Below are 19308 nucleotides of genomic sequence, written 5' to 3'. Positions count from 1 at the left end.
ATTACCTCTTTTATTATTTACAACTTAAAATTAAGGAAATGATACGTTATAAACTAAAACGTTAGTTTAACTAATAATGAGGACAGTTTTCCGTATAAACAGGCTTCAATATATTCAATAATTAAAATATTTGTACCCATTTAATAGTACTTATTAATTCACCCTTTTAAAAGATTATCATCTTGTCGAATTTAGATACAACGTTTCAAGATAAAATTGAACCTCTTACTTTTCCAAGTTATGTGTGAGCAATTAGAATATCACATGCTTCATGGTGAAGGAAAACATCGTGAGGAAACCTGCATGCCTGAGAATTCTCCCTAATATTTTCAACGGCGTGTGAACTCCAACAATCCGCACTAAGCCAGCGTGGTGGACTATAGCCTAAACCCTTCGAATTCTGAGGGTAGGCCGAGTCCAGTAGTGGACCGAAAATGGGTCGGGGATGCTGGAAGTCACCTAGAAGCCGGTGACGCTGCGTATGGCTCTCTCTTCATCGTGGGGCGACATCTGCCGGTTGGAGTGGAACTCCATGGTGAAGCTTGCGAGTCCCGAGCTCAAACTGCGCAACGCGGACGAGTAGCCCAGAAGCTCCGACAGCGGCGCCAGGCATTCTATCACCTGGTGGAGGGGCGAGACAATATACATGATGACTGTAACAAGGAACCGCTAAAATATTGTATTCATCTAACGATATATGATGCATGTGTTATGAATGGCGGTGATAGTCCGATTTAAGTACGTGTCGCGCGCTGACTCTGAGTATGCCTTTTCATAAAACTAAGTTCTACGAGCACTCGTTTACAGTGCAAGCCATAGAGCTGTGGAAATATTTAAGAAAGCTGTCAAAAACCACTATAGTTTACATTGAAGACTACTTGTAATAGTATTTACTGTTATTAATGTATTTATGATATGTTGAAGTATATATTAGTTTATTATTATGGTAATTTTTTATATTAATTATATTACTAGCTGTTGCCCGCGTCTTCGTCTGCGTTTGTTTTTTGATGTGGCATTAAATTTAGTTGTAGTTCTAAAAAAATTTTAAGAATTCAGTATCGCTAAGCCTTAAATGAAGGATTTGCTGCTGTTCCCTGAGGAGTTCTGTCCTCTATCTCTAACCACAGTTTGGGCAAAATTAAACAAATATTATAACCTATATATTACAAAAATAATTATGTAAATCGGTTATAATTTGTCGGAGTTATAGTGTAAAATCGCCAAACACTTAACAAACATCCCCTCTCCCAAAGGAACCGAGCTTAATGTCGGGATTAAAATCCTATATTACACACTTCCAAGAATATGTGTACAAAATTTCATGAGGAACTACCGATCCTCGTGAAAAAGTAACAAACAAACTTACATTGACATTTATAATATTACATCCCTAATGTACTATTTATGTATGTATTATTTGTGTAATCTAGTTCAAGTATTAGTATGTAGTTTTAGTATGTATTTTTTTTAATATGCACAACCTGCAGTATGTTATCCTTTTGTTTTCCTTGTCCTAAGGTTGTCTGGAAGAGATCGCTACTAAGCGATAAGGCCGCCTTTTGTATACTTCTTCTGTCTGTGTTTTTTTTATTCCTCTTCTGTATTTTTATTTGTGTGCAAATAAGAGTGTAAATAAATAAAAAAATATCCCAGTCGGTCTGCTACCCAGTGGGTGGGTAGGACTTCGACATCACTTTCGGGGGGTTGCTGTCCAGTAGTGGACATGATCACACATTATCAATGATCTTGCCCGCTACGTGTGTACGCACCTTATTCTTGTGCCGCAAGTGAACGTGTTGCAAGTCCGCGCGGCGCCGCGCCAGGTCCGCCATGAGCCGCGCGGAGTGCGACTCCGGGCACACCAGCTCCAACGACATCACCGGCTCCAAGAGTACGGATTCTGCTTCCTCGAACACCTTGCCACCGGAACATAATATTACACAAATCTTCTATATATATAAAACAGAAAGTGTGTGGGTATGTTCCGTAGGCTCCGAAACTGCTGGACCGATTTCAATGAAACTTTCAGGGAATCTCCGGATTGACCTGGCGAGTAATCCTGTAAAGTTTGGTGACGATCGGAGCACTCCTATTTTTGAACTGTCAAACTGTCAAATGCAGCTTTTATTTACTATGATGATATTCTATTGTTGGGTGTACATGGGTGTAGATAATAATCTTCACCCGCTCGAGAAGAAAATAGAAGAGAATGAATACGGAGAGAAATAAAAGATTTAATATAATATGAGACTTAAATTAAAATAAAATAAAGCAAAATCTAGCCCGGCGAAGCGGGCTGGGTACGCTAGTAATTTTTAAAATATTACATATCTTTATATATGTATTAGCTGTTGCCCGCGACTTCGACTGCGTTGGATTTGGTTTTTTGATGTGGCATTCAATTTAGTTGTAGTTCTTAAGAAAATTAAAGTATTCAGTATTTAGCGATACTGAATGAAGCCTGAAGAGAGACTGAAGCCTTAAAAGAGGGGTTTGCTGCTGTCCGCTGGGGAGTTCTGTCCTCTGTCAACAACCACATTCATTAGATCTACACAAAGTTTGGGCAAAATTAAACACATATTATAACCTCTATAGTACAAAAAGTTATGGTGTAAAATCGTCAAACACTTACACCCCCCTTTCCCAAAGGAACAGAGCTTAATGTCGGGATAAAACCCTATATTACTTCTTATACTAGCAAGAATATGCGTACAAATTTTCATGAGCATCGGTTAAGTAGTTTTTGCGTAAAAGCGTAACAAACAAACTTACATTGACATTTATAATATTAGTAGGTATTAGCGTTGCGTGCGTGTGTATGTCACTGAACTCCTCCTAAACGGTTGGACCGATTTGAATGAATTGTTTGGTATACGTTTGGGTGGCACCCTGGCTGGTTTAGATTCACAAATTAGCCCGACAGATGGCGAAGGGGTCCGCTAGTATATTATATATATCTATGATATACAAATATTTATTATATATTTTGTATATATAATATAATATATCATCACATTACCGGCCCACTAAAGAGCACTTATATACTTGAAAAATTGATAATTCCTCCAAAGTGTAGGTAAAAACACTAATAAAAATTATAAAATTACTTATAGATACTTATAATATACAGCTAAACACCCAGACAATGAAAAAAATTCATATTCATAACACAAACATATTCCAGTTGTGGGAATCGGACCCACAGCCTAGGACTCGGAAACATGGTCGCTGACCACTGCGCCAATTGGCCGTCAAAATTATATTACTTACTGATGCAAATGTTGAAAACTTTGTTTTATTTCATATAAAAATACTGGTAAATACAAATGGCATAGTTCAATTCACCTTTCGAAGACATTGCGTCACGGTGGCGGCGACCACTGACTCGGAAGTGCCGCGTCCAACTTCAAACCAGTGCAGCGTCACTCGGACGTCCACCAACTGAACAATTAAACAATTCGTTATATAGACCCATAACCGGCCCACTACAAGGCACGGGCCTCTCACAATGAGAAGTTGTTAGGGCCGTAGTCCACCACGCTGGCTCAGTGTGGGTTGGTGGAATCCACACACCTTTGAGAACATGATGGAGAACCCTCAGGCATGCAGGTTTCCTCTCGATGTTATTTCTAAATGCTTTATTAGGCTAGCTTCCGTGTGAAAAAAAGGTGTGAGGCTTCAGCAGTGGCTAGTTACACCCTAACACAAACACACAGCCTAACACATACCTACCCAAACACCCACACACACCCACCTACACACCCACACACCTACACACCCACACACCTACACACCCACACACCTACACAACCACCCACGCACGCATACACTAATACACACACAACACCCGAACACGAAAATACGCACTGACACAGGCTGTATTATTTGAACATTTATATTTTGTATTTTTTTTTTACGTTACGGTAACGCTGTTGAATTTCATAAATAAATCAATTAACAAAAATGAAAAGAAAATTGATGATTTCAATTGCATTGCAGAGTTGTTTTACTGTGTATGGTGGAAATGTGTTACTCACCGGACATCCAAGTTTGGGTCCGTGTAACAAAGCTGCGTCCACACCCCGGCGGATGGCCTGCATGTACCGCGGGTGTACGTGCGCCAGGTTGGCCGCACTGTCGCCCGATTTATCCAACCTGAACAATTTATGCGAGTTTGTAGATTTTATAAACTTAAAGTGCATATTAAAAATTGCGGAACTGACAGGATTTGAATCTGCGACTCTCTGACCATCGCGGCGTGAGAGCTTTAACCTATTAAGCTACGGCTCTCCCAACGTATATGCCTTTTACATCAGTCTTATAGCGACTGTAGCGCCATCAAGTTGGAAACATTGCAATTTCGATCTATGATTGATATTGTTTTATATTCATTTTAATAATTTCTCCAAGTGTAGGTAAAACACAAATAAAAAATTATAAAACTTTGTAGATGCTGCAAAATAATGTCGATGTGGCAAAAGTATATACTACTATATCGATAGCTATCGATGTGAATGATGTTAATTCAAATTTCCAAACATTATCTTTAGCCGATTTTTCTAATTTATATTTTCTATGAATGGATATTCACCGTCAAATTTGTTACTATATATCAATAAATTTTACATTAATAAAAATTATATCTTAAGAAAAACTAAAATAAAGCCTTTAATAAAATAAATAAACTAATTTGTAGAATTACTTCGGTTTTGATAGAAAGCGTGTTTTTTAGTTTTATTTAACTATTTATTTTATTTATTAATATAAAATGTTTGTATTTTGATTCAATGTCCGGAGTTCAACAGAAATACATAACAATTTACTTACTTGAGCACCTTGTCATGCGCGATTCCTTTGACAGTTTTCGCCGACATCACAACCTTGGCCATTTGCTTGGCGTTGCCAATCTTTCTATCTATGGCCAACGTATGCTTGGCCGTGCCTACGAGAGTCTCCTTGTAGGATATTTGGGGCGGGCCCAGCTCCACGTCGATTTTATACTCGCGTATTATTCGTTCTTTGATGATTTCTAAATGCAGTTCGCCCATACCTATCGACATTTATATTTTTAGTAATTTATTTGTTAGTTATCCAACAGCGTTTAAAATTATTTTGGTTATGGATGTATCTTAATACTAAAATAGGCCAAATCTAGATTACAAATATTATCTTTATCTTCTCTTGTGACAATTAAGAAATATGCAATTACAAAATATACAAAACAGTCAGTAAAGATAACCACAACAACGTATGAGTTTGTGTGTGTTTGGCGGTGTATACTTGTGTTTATATCTATGTCTGTATTTATGTATGTATATTTGTATGTATGTATGTTCACTTTAAACTTTTAAGAAATCCGTAAGATATAAATGTTTATGGGTACTAAAATAGCTTATATGCAGATAAACACCCAGACTCTGGAAAATATTAATGCTAAATAGATCTTTCATATCCTCACCAGCTAGAACCATCTGTCCCGTGTCCTCGTCAGTGGTGACTCGCAGGCTTGGGTCTTCTCTCTGCAGCTCTTCGAGCGCTGTCTCCAAAGCGTTTTGGGAGGCCGCGCTGGGGGGTTCGATCGAGCAGAGGAATACGGGCTCCGGGACTGTGTTACCTGTTCAATGTTGGGTAGAAACGGGCGTTACTTTGCGGACGTACATGGCCATTAGTAACATGCAATAGATAGATGTTACATTACAGAGTAGAGTTTTCTATGTCAAATATTTAATATTTCACAAACTATCAAGTTATATAGAATCGTAAAACAAAAGTTGTTATTTTGAATGTAAACAACCACACACCGTGAGCTTTCTGGTATATTTCATTTAACTCTGTATAAGTCAACTCACCTACTCCCAGTAGAACATCAGCGACGTCTTCGGGCGTCGGCTCAGTGTCTAAGGCGTGCAGGCGATGCCGGGCGCTGGGGTAAACTAATTCCTCACTCAATGATGGATCTTTTAGCATGGCAGTTAGTTTCTCTTTTGCGCGGTTCGCTGCCGCTTGGTTTGTGGTTACCAGGTCACCGGACATGGTTGCCTAGAATGAACAACTAACATCAGAGAAGAAAAAAATTGATATGGAAATTGCCGTTTTACTTTTTTCGAAATAAAGCACAAACGTCACTACTGTCCCACAAATATGGCGGGAGTAAGTAAGAGGTCAGAGGCAATTTGGGAATTTATAATTTACTAGCGCCACAAGATTCTACATCGCGCTATCGAATTTTTCACAAGTTCCTCTCTTATAACTGTCAAAGATTAATGGCTGGACTTCGGTCCATGAGCACAGCACCATTTCGGAGGAAGACTGAGCTCTGGTACAGACCTAAGCTGAGATCCGACCCCCTCGAAGAAGGCAACCTTAGGTTGAAGTCCCCCAATCCCCTGGTGACACTGTTGCAACCCTTCCTTTAATGGTTGGAACTAGGTTCACGAGCACAGCACCAGGTCGGAAGAAGATTTACGTAAAGCTAAGGTCGAGCGTATCGCCATGCTCGCGTACATTTTGTTTTTATAACCAACTCCGAGTTAGCCCGTGACTGCACTCGCAACTGTAAGTGATGATGCAGTCTACGATGGTAACGGGCTGACCTGTTAGGGATATTACTATTATTGACGGCCGATTGGCGCAGTGGGCAGCGACTCTGCTTTTTGAGTCCAAGGCTGTGGATCGGATAGAATCGATTCCCAAAACTGGAGAATCGTTTGTGTGATGAACATGAATGTTTTTCTGATTTTTATCTGTTTATCATAAGTAGTTATGTATATTATTCAATAAAAATCTTCATCCGTCACCTTAATACCCATAACACAAGCTACACTTACTTTGGGGCTAGATTGCGATGTGTGAATTATTATAGTATATTTATTTATTTATCTATCATTTATTTATATATTTTTAAAAAAATTTCTACACTAAAGTTTTAAAACAAAAACAAAAACAATATTAAAGTTAAAAAAAAACGTTCTCGATTTTGAATGCTCGAGGAACCGGTGGTCAGGGCTCCAGAGTAAAGAACCTCCTAACAACACGCGCCGTTTCAAGGACTACTTCCTTCTGTATCCGACCCTTGATCCAACAACCAAGCGAAAGCTTCTTAAGATGTTGGTCGAAGCTTCTCGCGAGAAGACCATTGACTGAAACAACTATCGGACGGACTGTCGTAGTATTTCTTATTATTACAGACAGACTCGACATACATACCTTAAGTGCACTGACGACAGCGATGTTGCCGCTAGTGACACTCTCTACGGGCTGGTACTCGTCGGCCAGCGCCACGTACAGCAGTCCTGTCTGAGCATTATGTATATTTTATTCGATTTTCTCTGTTCTGGTCCAGTGGGAGGCTTTGGCCGTGGCTAGTTACCACCCCACCGACATAGACGTGCGATTAGCGATTTAGTGTTCCGGTGCGATGATGCGTGGAAAGCAATTAGGTGTATGACTACCATAGTCCCTAACAGGTTAGCCCGCTACCATCTTAGACTGCATCATCACTTACCACGTGTTTTTTTGGTTTTTCATGAATCCTGCGGCAACCGTACGTTTTGTGTTAATCCAGGGTATAATCTATCTCCATTCCAAAATTCAGTCAGTATTAATTCCAAGTTCAGTAGTTTTTGTGTAAAAGAGTAGCATCCATCCATCCATACAAACTTTCGCATTTATATAAGAAGAATTAAAGGAAGAAATTCAAGTAGACGAATTAAAACACATTTAACACATTTGAGTCATTAAACTTGCAAATCTCATTGCAAAAATCACTGACCTGCTCAGTCTTATCCCTCGCCAAATTATAAATCTTCTGCCCCTTACTAATCTGTCCGCTGTACAGTCTCAGGAAAGTCAGCACCCCTTTCTGATCATCGTGCTGCACCTTGAAAGCCCTCGCAGACAAATCAGCCCCAAACCCCTTGTGTACCCCGCTTCTCTCCAAAGGCGAGGGTAGGTACGAAATGACGCCGTCAATTAGCGTCTGCACGCCAATATTCTTGTACGAACTGCCGCACAAAATTGGGTATAAAGACATGTTTGCTGTACACCTTCGCACGGCTTGCATAATCTCTTTACAATCCAAGTTGTCTAAGGATTCCTGTTGTATAATTGTGTCTGCAAGTTTGTCGTCTAGAGATGATAGTGTGTCTATGATTTTTCTGTGTTCGTCCAATGAGGTCTCCCATTTTTTCCCATCAGATTTTTCTGTGAGTTTCCGTTTTGTGTAATGCTGTCCCCTGCCCTTTGTCCAGACGATTTCTTCTAATGTTATTAGGTCTATGAGACCTGTAACAATATAAAACGTGTAACCGAATTACGAAATAATGTTGAAGGATGCATGCAGGGTGATTCCTTATGCATGTTTCATAAGGAATCACCCTGTAAAATATTAAATCAAACGAAGCTAGAGATAATTAATTGAGATATTTATTTATCCATACAAACGAATTCAGAACATTACTTAAGGCAACCCTATTGAAGATAAAACACCAACACGGGCACAGTACCTACGTATCTAATAAAGTGACAGGAGTCACATTAATTTTGCATGTGAAGTATTATTTCGGTTTTCATTTACACGTTCTAGATTATGCCAACTTCGTTCAAACAGTGTTGGGCATTGTTGACTTAAAAGTGGAGGTCCCGGTTTTGACCTGATTAGGAAATTATAATTTCTGAATTTTCTTTCGCCTGGTCTGATGGGAGGTATCGACAGTGACTAGTTTTTGTGCCACCAAGCGATTTAGCGTTCCAGTACGACACCGCGTAAAAACCGTTTGGGAACTCTTCCTTTGTTTTAATGAAATAGTACCTCACAAATAAATTTATTTTATACAATTACAAATGCAAACTACTATTTTTATAATGCTTGGTAAAAGGTTTATTAGTGTCGTCGTAAATTGCATCCATTTTTTATGGTTTAACACCCTAATTATGTTTACGTTGTGGATCCACATTTTTTTTTAAAATGATCACCGTCTCATTACCAAATAATTACCGGGTAATTAATAAATCGCATTAAATAAGAGGGCTAAAAATAAATTGTTATTTTTAAATAAATCTAATTCTCTTAATGATGTAATTAATTAATTATCTTACCCCTTCTATCAAATAATTTGTATAAATATAAAAGCGTTATTGTTTTTATATCAGTTTAAAAATATAATTCGCACTCGATTGTTCTTCTAAAGTTAACTTTAATATAAAAAAATGGATTTGAATCTATCCAATATCTGCGATATGTTAGGTGACCGCATTGAAGAATATAAGACTACTTCTAAGAAGCGCAGAATCGGAAGAGGTAGGATAAGTTAATTTTAAAGTTTTCTAGTGAAACAATTATCGATGATTAATTGCCTATATTACGTATAAACATTATTTTTTTTTCCAGAGAGTTGTGCTCCGAAGCCCAAGATCGCAAAGATCACTTACCATGGCCAAACTGAGAATTCAACTAAGAAAAAAAACGGTAAGATAATTTTTAATAGTTTTATTTCAATCTAATGTATCAAACTATGTAAGCATATGCCGCTAAGTGCGACAACCACTTTACTCGAAGGGTTCTGTACAGAGGTGCAATATGAAATACCACAGTATCAATACTATTATGATCGATGGGAGAAAAACAGTTTTTTTTTGTCGGGATTTAATTTTAAACTTTTTTATACATTGGATAAAAAGTAGTTTATGTTATTAACTCTGCCCTTTAAACTATGTCTAAAATCACACCATTTCTAAACCCGTTAATATTTAATATTAAAATTCCTTTTAATTTTTCACAGGTGTTATGTACGCATCAACACCCGTAGTAGCACCGACGACCGAAACCAAAATATCCGCGTTACCAGCCCGGTTTTCCACAATCAAAGTTACAAAATTCACCGGAAAGATAATAAATGCGAGGAAGTTAGCTTTTAATGATGCAGAGGATTCGATCGATAGCAATGAAAAATCCGAAATAGAGAAATCACTGGCTAGTTTCTTTTCAACCTCGAAGGTAAACACACTAGAAACTCTTAAAAGACGTAGTCTGCAAAGGTCAAAGACGAACGTAAGAAGACTTTTTGTTGATGAAGATGACCAAAAGAATGGCGAATGTTTGTCCAAATATACCGCAAAAACATCCTTTGCTGTTGAAGAAGAAAAATATGTCAAAAGCGTGGCCGAATATTCTGAAAGCGACGTAAGTTTAAGCAAAGTTCTCACACCACTTTACACGCCTGAAAGACATCTCCTGAGGAGAAGTATGAACGCAAGAAGATTGTCTTTTGGTGATGAAAATGAAGATATGAGTTTTGTTAATAGTTCTCCAAACGCGTGGCCTAGTAAAGAAAAGTCTAGCCAAACTAACCTAGCCAAGTTCGATAAAGATGTGGTAGAAGATATGTCGATTTCTGCCGAAACTTCGTATCCAGAAGAACTAATGGACTGTTCTTCTATGATTGCTTTAAATGTGAGGATTTTTATTCGCCCTATTCACTAAAGAAATTAAAAATAGACTTGAATAAAATATGGTAAAATAGGTTTTGGTACTAATTTCTCTTCTAACTAGTAATATAAGAGAAAATAAATAGAAATTTGTTTCTTTGTGTAATGATTTTAATTTATTGTTATCTAATTTTATTTAGCCTTAAGTTAAACGTTTGTTATTCATATATTTCAGTATTTGTTATTTTAATTTATAGTTCCAATAAATGTTTTTGATATTTTTTTTCATTTTTACTGGCTCAAAACCCGAGTTTCTGAGTTACGTGCGTTGTATTTATTTTCATTCTGGGAGAAGACCCGCGCCCGTGTTTATTATTTTATTTATTTATTTATTTATTTTATTTATTTATTATTAACCCACAACAGGGTTAATAATAACGAAAGGTATAATGGAAGTGCCCTTTTTAGCACACCCATTCAAACCACAAGAAAATTTGGTCCAAAATCTTTACAACGTGTAACGGAATTACGAAATACCGTTAAAAAGTGCATTAAACTATTTCATAAGGAATCACCTGAAAAAATATTAAAACAAAAGAAGCTAGTTTATAATTCCTTACAAAATAATTCAAAACATTCTATATGTTTAACTATGACAACCTTATTGAAGATAAAAGACCGACACGTGCACAGTACCTACGCTACGCGACACATACCTAATAAAGTGACAGGAGTCGCTCGATTGTACTTTTGCACGTGACGCTGTATCTGATTTATTTCAGTATTAAATTAAATAGTTCAAACAAACTAAAAAACACGCTTGGTATAAAAAAATAAACTAATTTCTACCTTTTAGTTTAGTTTATTTATAAAAGCGAGCGAATTAGTTATTCTTGATCTATTATTTTTATTACAGCAAAATTAATCGGTAACCCATTCATCATCAAAGAGATAATTATAGATCAAAGAGAGAAGTTAAAAATAATGAATTGGAAATTAAAATGAACATCATACCTGCCTTAGTGACTATAGCTGAAAATTATATAAATTAATAAAAATCTTATTTTTTATATTGAAAATTGGAATAATCTTCTCAAATTTCGTCATCGGTCCTCGATATGTGTACAAAGTTTGAACGAAATTTGACCGTTTAATGTGGGTCAAAATAGCGTCCAAAGAAGTCAGTTAGAAACATACAAAAATAGCGTGTAAAAACTATGGCAAATTTTTTAACTCATAAACTATTAGCGTTTAGTTTTTATTTTATTTATTAAAGCCCAAACAGTATACTTAATACTTAAAATTTGTACAAAGAAAATAACACATACACCAATTAAGCAGCCGCTAATAAATGTAACGAATACATTACGTTTCACAGATAAGTCTCAGAGACCGCAACCTCTAAGCCTCTGAAATATTATTTCGGTTTTCTTTTACACGTCTAAATAAAATGAAAAGCTATGAAAAGCTTAAATATTGAATATCATTTATCTTTTTTTTTTTTAATCCATCATGCGATCAGCTGAAGTAGCTATAAGCAGACTTCCTCCGTGTGTTTTGTGGCATGTGAGGCCGGCCATCCATCAATGGCTCTGCCTCTTATTTTACGTAGTGCATGTGTTAGTAAAATCCCAAATGGAAGCACGTTTAAGCCTTCTAATCTCCATTGGGACACAGAGAAGTAGCCAGTTGGTTACTATGAGTGTTAATTCGCTCTTTATAGCTCTTTGCTCTGTGCTCAACTTCTTCCTTTATTGTTGTTATATTGAGATGCTTGTGTAGTTCTGATATCTTAGTGAACCATGGAAATATTGAATATCTAAATTTTATTTAACAGTTACACCTCCATGGCGCAACGGTGAGCGCCGTTAATTTAAGGAGGTGGTCCCGCATTCGATTCCTGGCAGAGGCAATTTGGGAATTCCTAATTTCAGATTTTTCTGGTCTGGTCTGGTGGTGTGGTCGTGGCTAGTTACCACCCTACCGACAAAGACGTGCCGCTAAGCTATTTAGTGTTCTGGTGCGATGTCGCGTGGAAACTGATTAGGGGTTTGACTACCATACTCCGTAACAGGTTAGCCCGCTACTATCTTAGACTCATCACTTGCCACCTGGTGAGATTGCAGTCAAGGGCTAACTTGTAGTGGAATAATAAAACATAAAAAAACAGCAACCAGAATGAGAACATCTTACCAATAAGCTTGTCCTCATAATACAAGGGCTCGTGCAACAGTAAGGGGGTAACGCGAAGTTTGTCCTCCACGGAGCGCGTGCACGCCCGCGCGTCCGCGTCGCCACGGTCCATCTTGTTGAGGTACACGATGCGGGGCACTTTGTAGCCGTTCGCTTGGCGCCACACCGTTAACGTTTGAGCTTCTACACCTGGGCGGGATGACACAACTTATGAGTGCCTAGTATGAGACTTCAATGCCTAAATAAGTAACTGCTAATCAAATAAGATTCCTAGGCATACAACACATTTACCTTTCACCAATCGTTTTTACTAGGCATATAACCAAACTTGTCTATGGTTCTTGGAACAAGTCGTGGTCGCCGCACCGCGCTGCCGCCACTTAATACAGGGTGCTTATTATGCGTTTATTTTTTTACCATTCTATATATAGTTGAATGTTGAAAGACATAAAAAAGTCACTGTTTATAATTGATAACCTTACCAGCTGATCCGTCCAATACTACAACAGCTCCATCTAGTACTGCCAGACTTTGCTCCACCTCCATGGTGAAGTCAATGTGACCTGGAGTATCAATGAGATTTATCTGGTAGCCCTGCCACGGAAACGATACTGCGGCAGCTGTCATACAAAATAAATGAAAATAATTAAGCAATTTCATAAATTTAAAATGCATATCATAAAAGCATATACTAATTTCCACATTGACGGAAGAAGTTATCACCTAAAGTTGGTGCAATATTTTTCTTCCATAGACATTGCCTAAATAGTTAGGCATTTGATCTAGGTGATGCCTAGGTTTAGTAGAAATGGGCAATTATATCAAAACCTTTAAACTTACATGTTATAGTGATTCCCCTCTGCCTCTCTTGCTCCATATAATCAGTGACAGTGTTCCCATGGTGGACCTCTCCCATGGAGCGGATTGTGCCAGAGTAAAATAGCATACGCTCTGTCGTTGTAGTTTTGCCTTAACAGATACAGGAAATATGTTTATTTTGGTTTTTTACAAATACCATGGGAACCATCTGTTTTCCTGGGATAAAAATAATGTAACACTCATGATGAAAAGATTTTAACTAACTCTATGCCAAAAATCAATTTTATTGGTTGGTTAGTTAGGGTGTAAAGGAAGTACAAACAAACATATGTTCCCATTTATAATATTAGTTAAGATGAACTTTACTCTTATCAAAATTAAGCTTAATTTGCTATACTCCGCGAAAAGCAGGAGAATCTGTGTGGTGTAATTTATAATTTCTCCAATCCTTATACTCCACACCAAACAGATCTTCGGCAATATACCCTCTACGCACGTTTCGCTCCGAAACCGGAGCATCCTCAGGAGATGTTGACTTTACAATGAATAATTGTTGATTTAACAATTTTCGCGGAGTATAGCAAATTAAGCTTAATTTTGATAATATATCATGGATTTCCGCAAAGTAACGCCTGCTTCTATCCAATATTTGAACTTTACTCTATTTTAGAGTACAGTTAGTGACCTTATATCTAATGGTTGCTTGCCGCATGCCCCCTCCCAGAAGATAGATGGTTATAGCACAGATCTACTATCTAGGTTATCATCTACAAAGTGGTGATAATCTAGTCTTTAGGACTTTCAGGGAAGCTGTGTTCAACCCTGGCACCCATCTCTAACTTGTCTAAGTAACTTACATTTTGAGCAATTAAATATTGCTTGCTTGAAAGGTAAACATTGTTAGGAAATCTACATGCCTGAGAGCTGTTCGCAAAAGTCCACCTACCACATTTAGACAGTATAGTGGACTAAGGCCTAAGCCATTCTCATTGTGAGACAAGACCTGTTCCCTCTACCGGTTCAGTAATGACTTATTTAGATGATGATAAAGCCATAAGCAATTTGAGTTAATATTATTTCCCAGGAAAAGCTAATAAATAAATAAATGCAATAAAATGAACGTGAGTTGCCAAAAATTCACTTTATTTTTTGACTAGATAAGTCTTAATTAACTTAAGTTTGTCTCGAATCTCTCTGACTGTAAAACTTTTTGTAACTGTAAAATTTGCTAAGAAACAGCCTATGAAACTATTAGAATTAAAGCCATAATATTACATAAATAATAAAGATTATTCTAACCTGCATCGATATGTGCTAATATGCCGATATTTCGAATTTTATTGATGGAATTTTTTTCTGTATTCTTTTCCACGCTACAGTAGTTACGAATCTGCACATTTTTTAACAATTTTCTGTAATAATTTACTACACTAAAACTCTTCATCTCAAAATGTAAATTTCAAAAATTATCAAATCACAAAAGTCAAAACAATTTTTTTTTAACTTGCGATACAACAAACGCCACAGAGGATTAAGTAGCCGGTCTAAGTCGCAATTTACCAAGTTTATATATTGATCTATGGAGTGTAGAGGTAAGGAGAGTCATCTTATATGGGAGAAAAGTTGAAAAAGTGTCCAGTTGTTGCGCTAAATAACAGTTCAAAAATCCTCCACAATGGCGCTGGTGGATGCATAAGGTATGGTATGAATGTAGCAATTATAGCAATTGTAGATGAATTGAAGTATGCCGAGTAATGCCGAGTTAAAAAATTTAATGTCATTATCGACTAAAGTAGATAAAGTAGTTAATTATTGAGAATTTCAACAACTTACGTTGTACAAAATATTGTGGTAAATATAACCTTACAGATTTATTATAACCAAACGTGCGTTTAGAGTGATTTTATTTCGTAAACAGTAAATAGTACGGTTATTGATATATAAACATTTAATTTTATGAAAAAGTGAGTGAATAACAGAACAGTTATGGGTAAAATTTGTGTTGTGAAAAGTTGTCCAAGTGGACGTAAACCCCAAAACAAAAAAAATAGTTCACCTCAGCCTCTTTCGTATTTCCAACCAACAGTATGTAAATCAAAATTGTCAAATGTCTGCTAATTTTAGTGTCGTGAAAAACTTACATTATGGTTAACGAAAGCATATTAATTTTTTATTTATCTAATTTCACAGACACCGGCAAGATTACAAAATTGGAATATTTCGCTGGGTATTGAATTAAAAGTTACTGATTACATCTGTCATCTCCATTTTAAAGAGGAGCAAATAAAAATGTACGAGAAACTGTACATAAAAGAAGAGCTCGTAATTATGCCTTTAGGAAAAAAAATACTAAAAGAAGAAGCTTTACCAACGATCCAGCATAAGTTTATTCCGGTATTTGAACATGAGTTTTTAACAAGTACTGTAGATGAACTAAAAATACCAAGCTTACATTCGAATAACAATGGAGACGAAGAGCTATTTCTAGTGCAAGAAAATAACATCGAGCCCCAGACAATATTAGTAAATGATGTTCCTGATAATCTAATAGATGATGGTGTTCAAAGGGAGCAAGACTTGATAGAACCACCTTTCAGTCAACACGCCTGTAAGGATTCGAAGAATCTACAACAAATCGAAGCTCCAAAATTGCCACCGTTTTGGTTGTATATACCCGAGCCCAATGGATTTGTATTTATGCGAATGGATCCAACAACTCAGCAGATCAAAATTCGGTTACGCTTAAACAAGGATACATCTATTACTGTATGTATCAATGAATGTCCGAGCAGATACATCTATTTTTTTTTAACAATCATTGTTTTTTTTTTTTTTTCAGGTTCTTTTTCCTAACAATGACGAACTGCCTCTAAACGAAAATATTTATATTTGGCGCTTCTTTTAAGAGTTCCCCTGATGCATATGTGGCGCCACCCTAATTTAATACATTTTGACGACACTTTTTCATATACACAGATGACTCTCCTTACCTCTACACTCCATAATATTGATCGTACAGCTCTTTTCTGTAGTATAAAATTTTCAATATCTGCAGCTTCTCCCCACAACAAGATCCCATAGGACATAATACCGTGAAAGTATACGAATTAAAGTATAAACAAGCGGAGCTGTTCTAACATTGATAAGCTGTCTAATTTTTCTACTGTTACTGTAAATTATCGATATTTATATAATATTTATTAGTATACCAAATAGATAAAACAAACGAATTGTTGTTTTAAAGCACCAATGTTTTTTGTGCTTTAAAACAAAAAGAAAAATATTGATTTAAGTAATCGATGTAATGATATATTGTCAAAAAATATCGAAATATCAAAAATCGTTAACGATTTGTAAGTTATTGTAAAATCTTTGATCTATAATCTGTATCATCTGTCTATGATCTCTCTGTTTTATTTTCGAGTCTGTGAGAGAAATGGCGGCATCTGCATCAATTTGTTTTTGTTGAAATCCTACGTGACAAAATAATATTTTTTTATTGGACGTGAAATTTATCTAGAAAAATCAAACAAAATGGGTGTACCAGCATTCTTTCGCTGGCTTAGCCGCAAATATCCGAGCGTTATAGTCGAGTGTATTGAACAGAGGGTAAATATCTTAATCCTAACCTAAAATTGTTTATGTTTAGATTATCAAGACACCGTAAAAATCATGTTTATTGTATTTTTAGCCAACCGACGTAGACGGTCAGCTTGTGTACATCGATTCTTCTCTACCAAATCCTAATGGGATAGAATTTGACAACCTATACTTGGATATGAATGGCATCATTCATCCTTGCACGCATCCTGAAGATAAACCGCCTCCCAAGGATGAGGATGAGATGATGGTAGCTATCTTTGAGTGCATTGACAGACTGTTCCGCATTGTAAGGCCTAGAAAACTGTTGTACATGGCTATTGATGGAGTTGTAAGTATTGAAATTTAGCTTACTTTTTAAGTTCAAAGAAAAATGTGAATTATTTTCTGGTGAGAGACTTTTGCTTTGGCTAGTTATCACCCTACCAATTAAGATGTGCCGTCACGCAACTTAGCATTCAATTTTCTCAATGTTTGTAGCTCCTAATAGTCAAATTCATATGATCATAGAAGGAAAAGTTGGTGATTTATGATACCAGGTATTGGTCAATACAGGTAAAAAGTAATGAAAAACTTGTGTACATAATAAGACAAGTTAGAAAGAAAGGAGACTAAGGTTTTTAATCCTTACTCCTATAAGAGAGGAGGCTTTATTAGGTTGTGTGATTTGATATATACATCATTGGCCTGTACGTCTTTTGAGACAATACAAACACTGTCTAAGCAACACTTTGTAAGACTAAAAAAGCAGATGCGTGCATGATATTTAGAGAGGTAAAAGGACAGTTGAAGACAATTGGTGCAATCTGAAGAACCCATGCTACATCTCTTTATTATTTTTTGTGAGAGAACACCAAACCAAGGTTCATCATGCATAGGCATCAATTAAAATGGTATTCATCGTTACCATTTCAGGCCCCTAGGGCAAAAATGAACCAACAAAGGTCCCGAAGATTCAGGGCATCCAAGGAGACACAGGAAAAGATTGAGGAAGTGGCTCGCATTAGATCTGAACTGCAAGCTAAAGGTGCCTACTTGCCTCCAGAGAGGCCTAAGGAGGCTCACTTTGACTCAAACTGTATCACACCTGGTACACCTTTTATGGATCGCTTGAGCAAATGCCTACATTATTATATTCATGACAGGTAAGTTAAAGAAACTATAAATATTGTAGACTGCATAATGCAAAATCAATAAACTTTAGCTATGAAACAAATTTGATGTCACTAGTGTGGCCATGATCCCCAGTTTTTTTGGGTAATAATTTTTTTGAACATAACTTGCAATTTATAATAACAAAACCTTTAATTTCTGCATAAATAAGATATTTTTGGATATAGCTGTATACTTCCAAACATCATAGGGCAAGTTTTCAATATGCCTATTGTCCAATGTTATTAAACAGCATTATTGCTGATTGGAGGAGTTTTATGTTGCTTTGCCATTCAGGGGTGTTCTCTTCATATCACTACCTATGTTTAAGAGGTGTATATGTGAGTGTGAGTGAAAGAAGAATTTATCTAAAATGATCTAGAATGATTTATAAAAAGTTAAATTATATTCTGTATAGGTTAAACAGTGATCCAGGCTGGAAAGGAGTTAAGGTGATTCTTTCAGATGCAAATGTACCGGGTGAAGGAGAACACAAGATTATGGATTATATTAGGAGGCAGAGAGGTAAGTTTTACAACACCTGTTATTGTCATTGAAATATCATTATGTTTGGGCTTAGTAAACCAAAAGTCACATAAAATTTGTGGATGTAGGAATGAAGTCTTCATTGCACAAATTACAGAGAAAACAAAAGGAGAAATAAAATTAAAATTAAAAATATTCTGGGTTATTATCACACCCTTTCAAAATGGCACCATTTCATTATTTCTGTGCTAGGTATTACACAGAATGAAACTCTTTATTAACTAAATCAAACTAGAAACTATGAATACAAAAGTAAGAAACTCCTAACTGTGAATATTCGTCAGTCAAGTAACAACTTTGGGATTTGGGACATGATTCGTTAGCACTAGTCGTTTTTTAAGATAGTTCTAAGTTAATATTGTTACTGACACTAACATTATTGACGGCCGACTGGCACAGTGGGCAGCAACCCTGCTTTCTAAGTCTAAGGCAGTGGGTTCAATTCCCACTACTGGTAAATGTTTGTGTGATGAGCATGAATGTTTTTCAGTGTCTAGGTGTTTATATGTATATTCTAACTATTAATGTATATTATAAATAGTACAGTATAGTCATCTTAGTACATATAAC

At 36.4% G+C, this 19308-nt stretch overlaps 3 protein-coding genes across 3 annotated transcripts in view; 2 read left to right on the top strand and 1 right to left on the bottom strand.

Moving 5' to 3' along the window:
• LOC120632372 (ribosome-releasing factor 2, mitochondrial) lies at nt 1–14922 on the bottom strand. Its single transcript, XM_039902230.1, has 13 exons — nt 14740–14922; nt 13462–13590; nt 13104–13241; nt 12622–12810; nt 7775–8286; nt 7210–7299; nt 5853–6042; nt 5462–5617; nt 4831–5053; nt 4041–4158; nt 3349–3444; nt 1773–1919; nt 1–621 (listed from the first exon to the last, which is right to left on the bottom strand). Exons 1-13 carry the CDS (start codon nt 14882–14884, stop codon nt 460–462), a joined length of 2295 nt encoding a protein of 764 aa, XP_039758164.1. The 5' UTR covers nt 14885–14922; the 3' UTR covers nt 1–459.
• An 807-nt stretch (nt 14923–15729) lies between these two features.
• LOC120632197 lies at nt 15730–16345 on the top strand. The gene is made up of 2 exons (XM_039902002.1): nt 15730–16206; nt 16280–16345. Exons 1-2 carry the CDS (start codon nt 15730–15732, stop codon nt 16343–16345), a joined length of 543 nt encoding a protein of 180 aa, XP_039757936.1.
• A 544-nt stretch (nt 16346–16889) lies between these two features.
• Nucleotides 16890–19308, top strand: part of LOC120631965 (5'-3' exoribonuclease 2 homolog) — a 37520-nt gene continuing 35101 nt past the window's right edge. The window contains exons 1-4 of the mRNA XM_039901679.1: nt 16890–17049; nt 17132–17371; nt 17956–18185; nt 18611–18717. Of these exons, the coding sequence (XP_039757613.1) occupies nt 16975–17049; nt 17132–17371; nt 17956–18185; nt 18611–18717 (652 nt within the window). The 5' untranslated portion in view covers nt 16890–16974. The remainder of the gene's footprint in view (nt 17050–17131; nt 17372–17955; nt 18186–18610; nt 18718–19308) is intronic.

Source organism: Pararge aegeria, chromosome 19, assembly GCF_905163445.1.
Source record: "Pararge aegeria chromosome 19, ilParAegt1.1, whole genome shotgun sequence".
Lineage (NCBI taxonomy): Eukaryota > Metazoa > Arthropoda > Insecta > Lepidoptera > Nymphalidae > Pararge > Pararge aegeria.
This window is presented reverse-complemented; position numbering and strand designations above follow the sequence as displayed.

Bases quoted from the DNA above. Each gene is read 5' to 3' on its own strand.
- LOC120632372 (XM_039902230.1), bottom strand. From the start codon at position 14,884: ATGAAGAGTTTTAGTGTAGTAAATTATTACAGAAAATTGTTAAAAAAT. The intron at 12,811-13,103 runs GTAAGGTTATCA...CATCCCGCCCAG, and splicing joins AGTATTGGACGGATCAGCTG to GTGTAGAAGCTCAAACGTTA. The intron at 3,445-4,040 runs GTGAGTAACACA...TTAATTGTTCAG, and splicing joins GACCCAAACTTGGATGTCCG to TTGGTGGACGTCCGAGTGAC.
- LOC120632197 (XM_039902002.1), top strand. From the start codon at position 15,730: ATGTACGAGAAACTGTACATAAAAGAAGAGCTCGTAATTATGCCTTTA. The intron at 16,207-16,279 runs GTATGTATCAAT...TTTTTTTTTCAG, and splicing joins ACAAGGATACATCTATTACT to GTTCTTTTTCCTAACAATGA.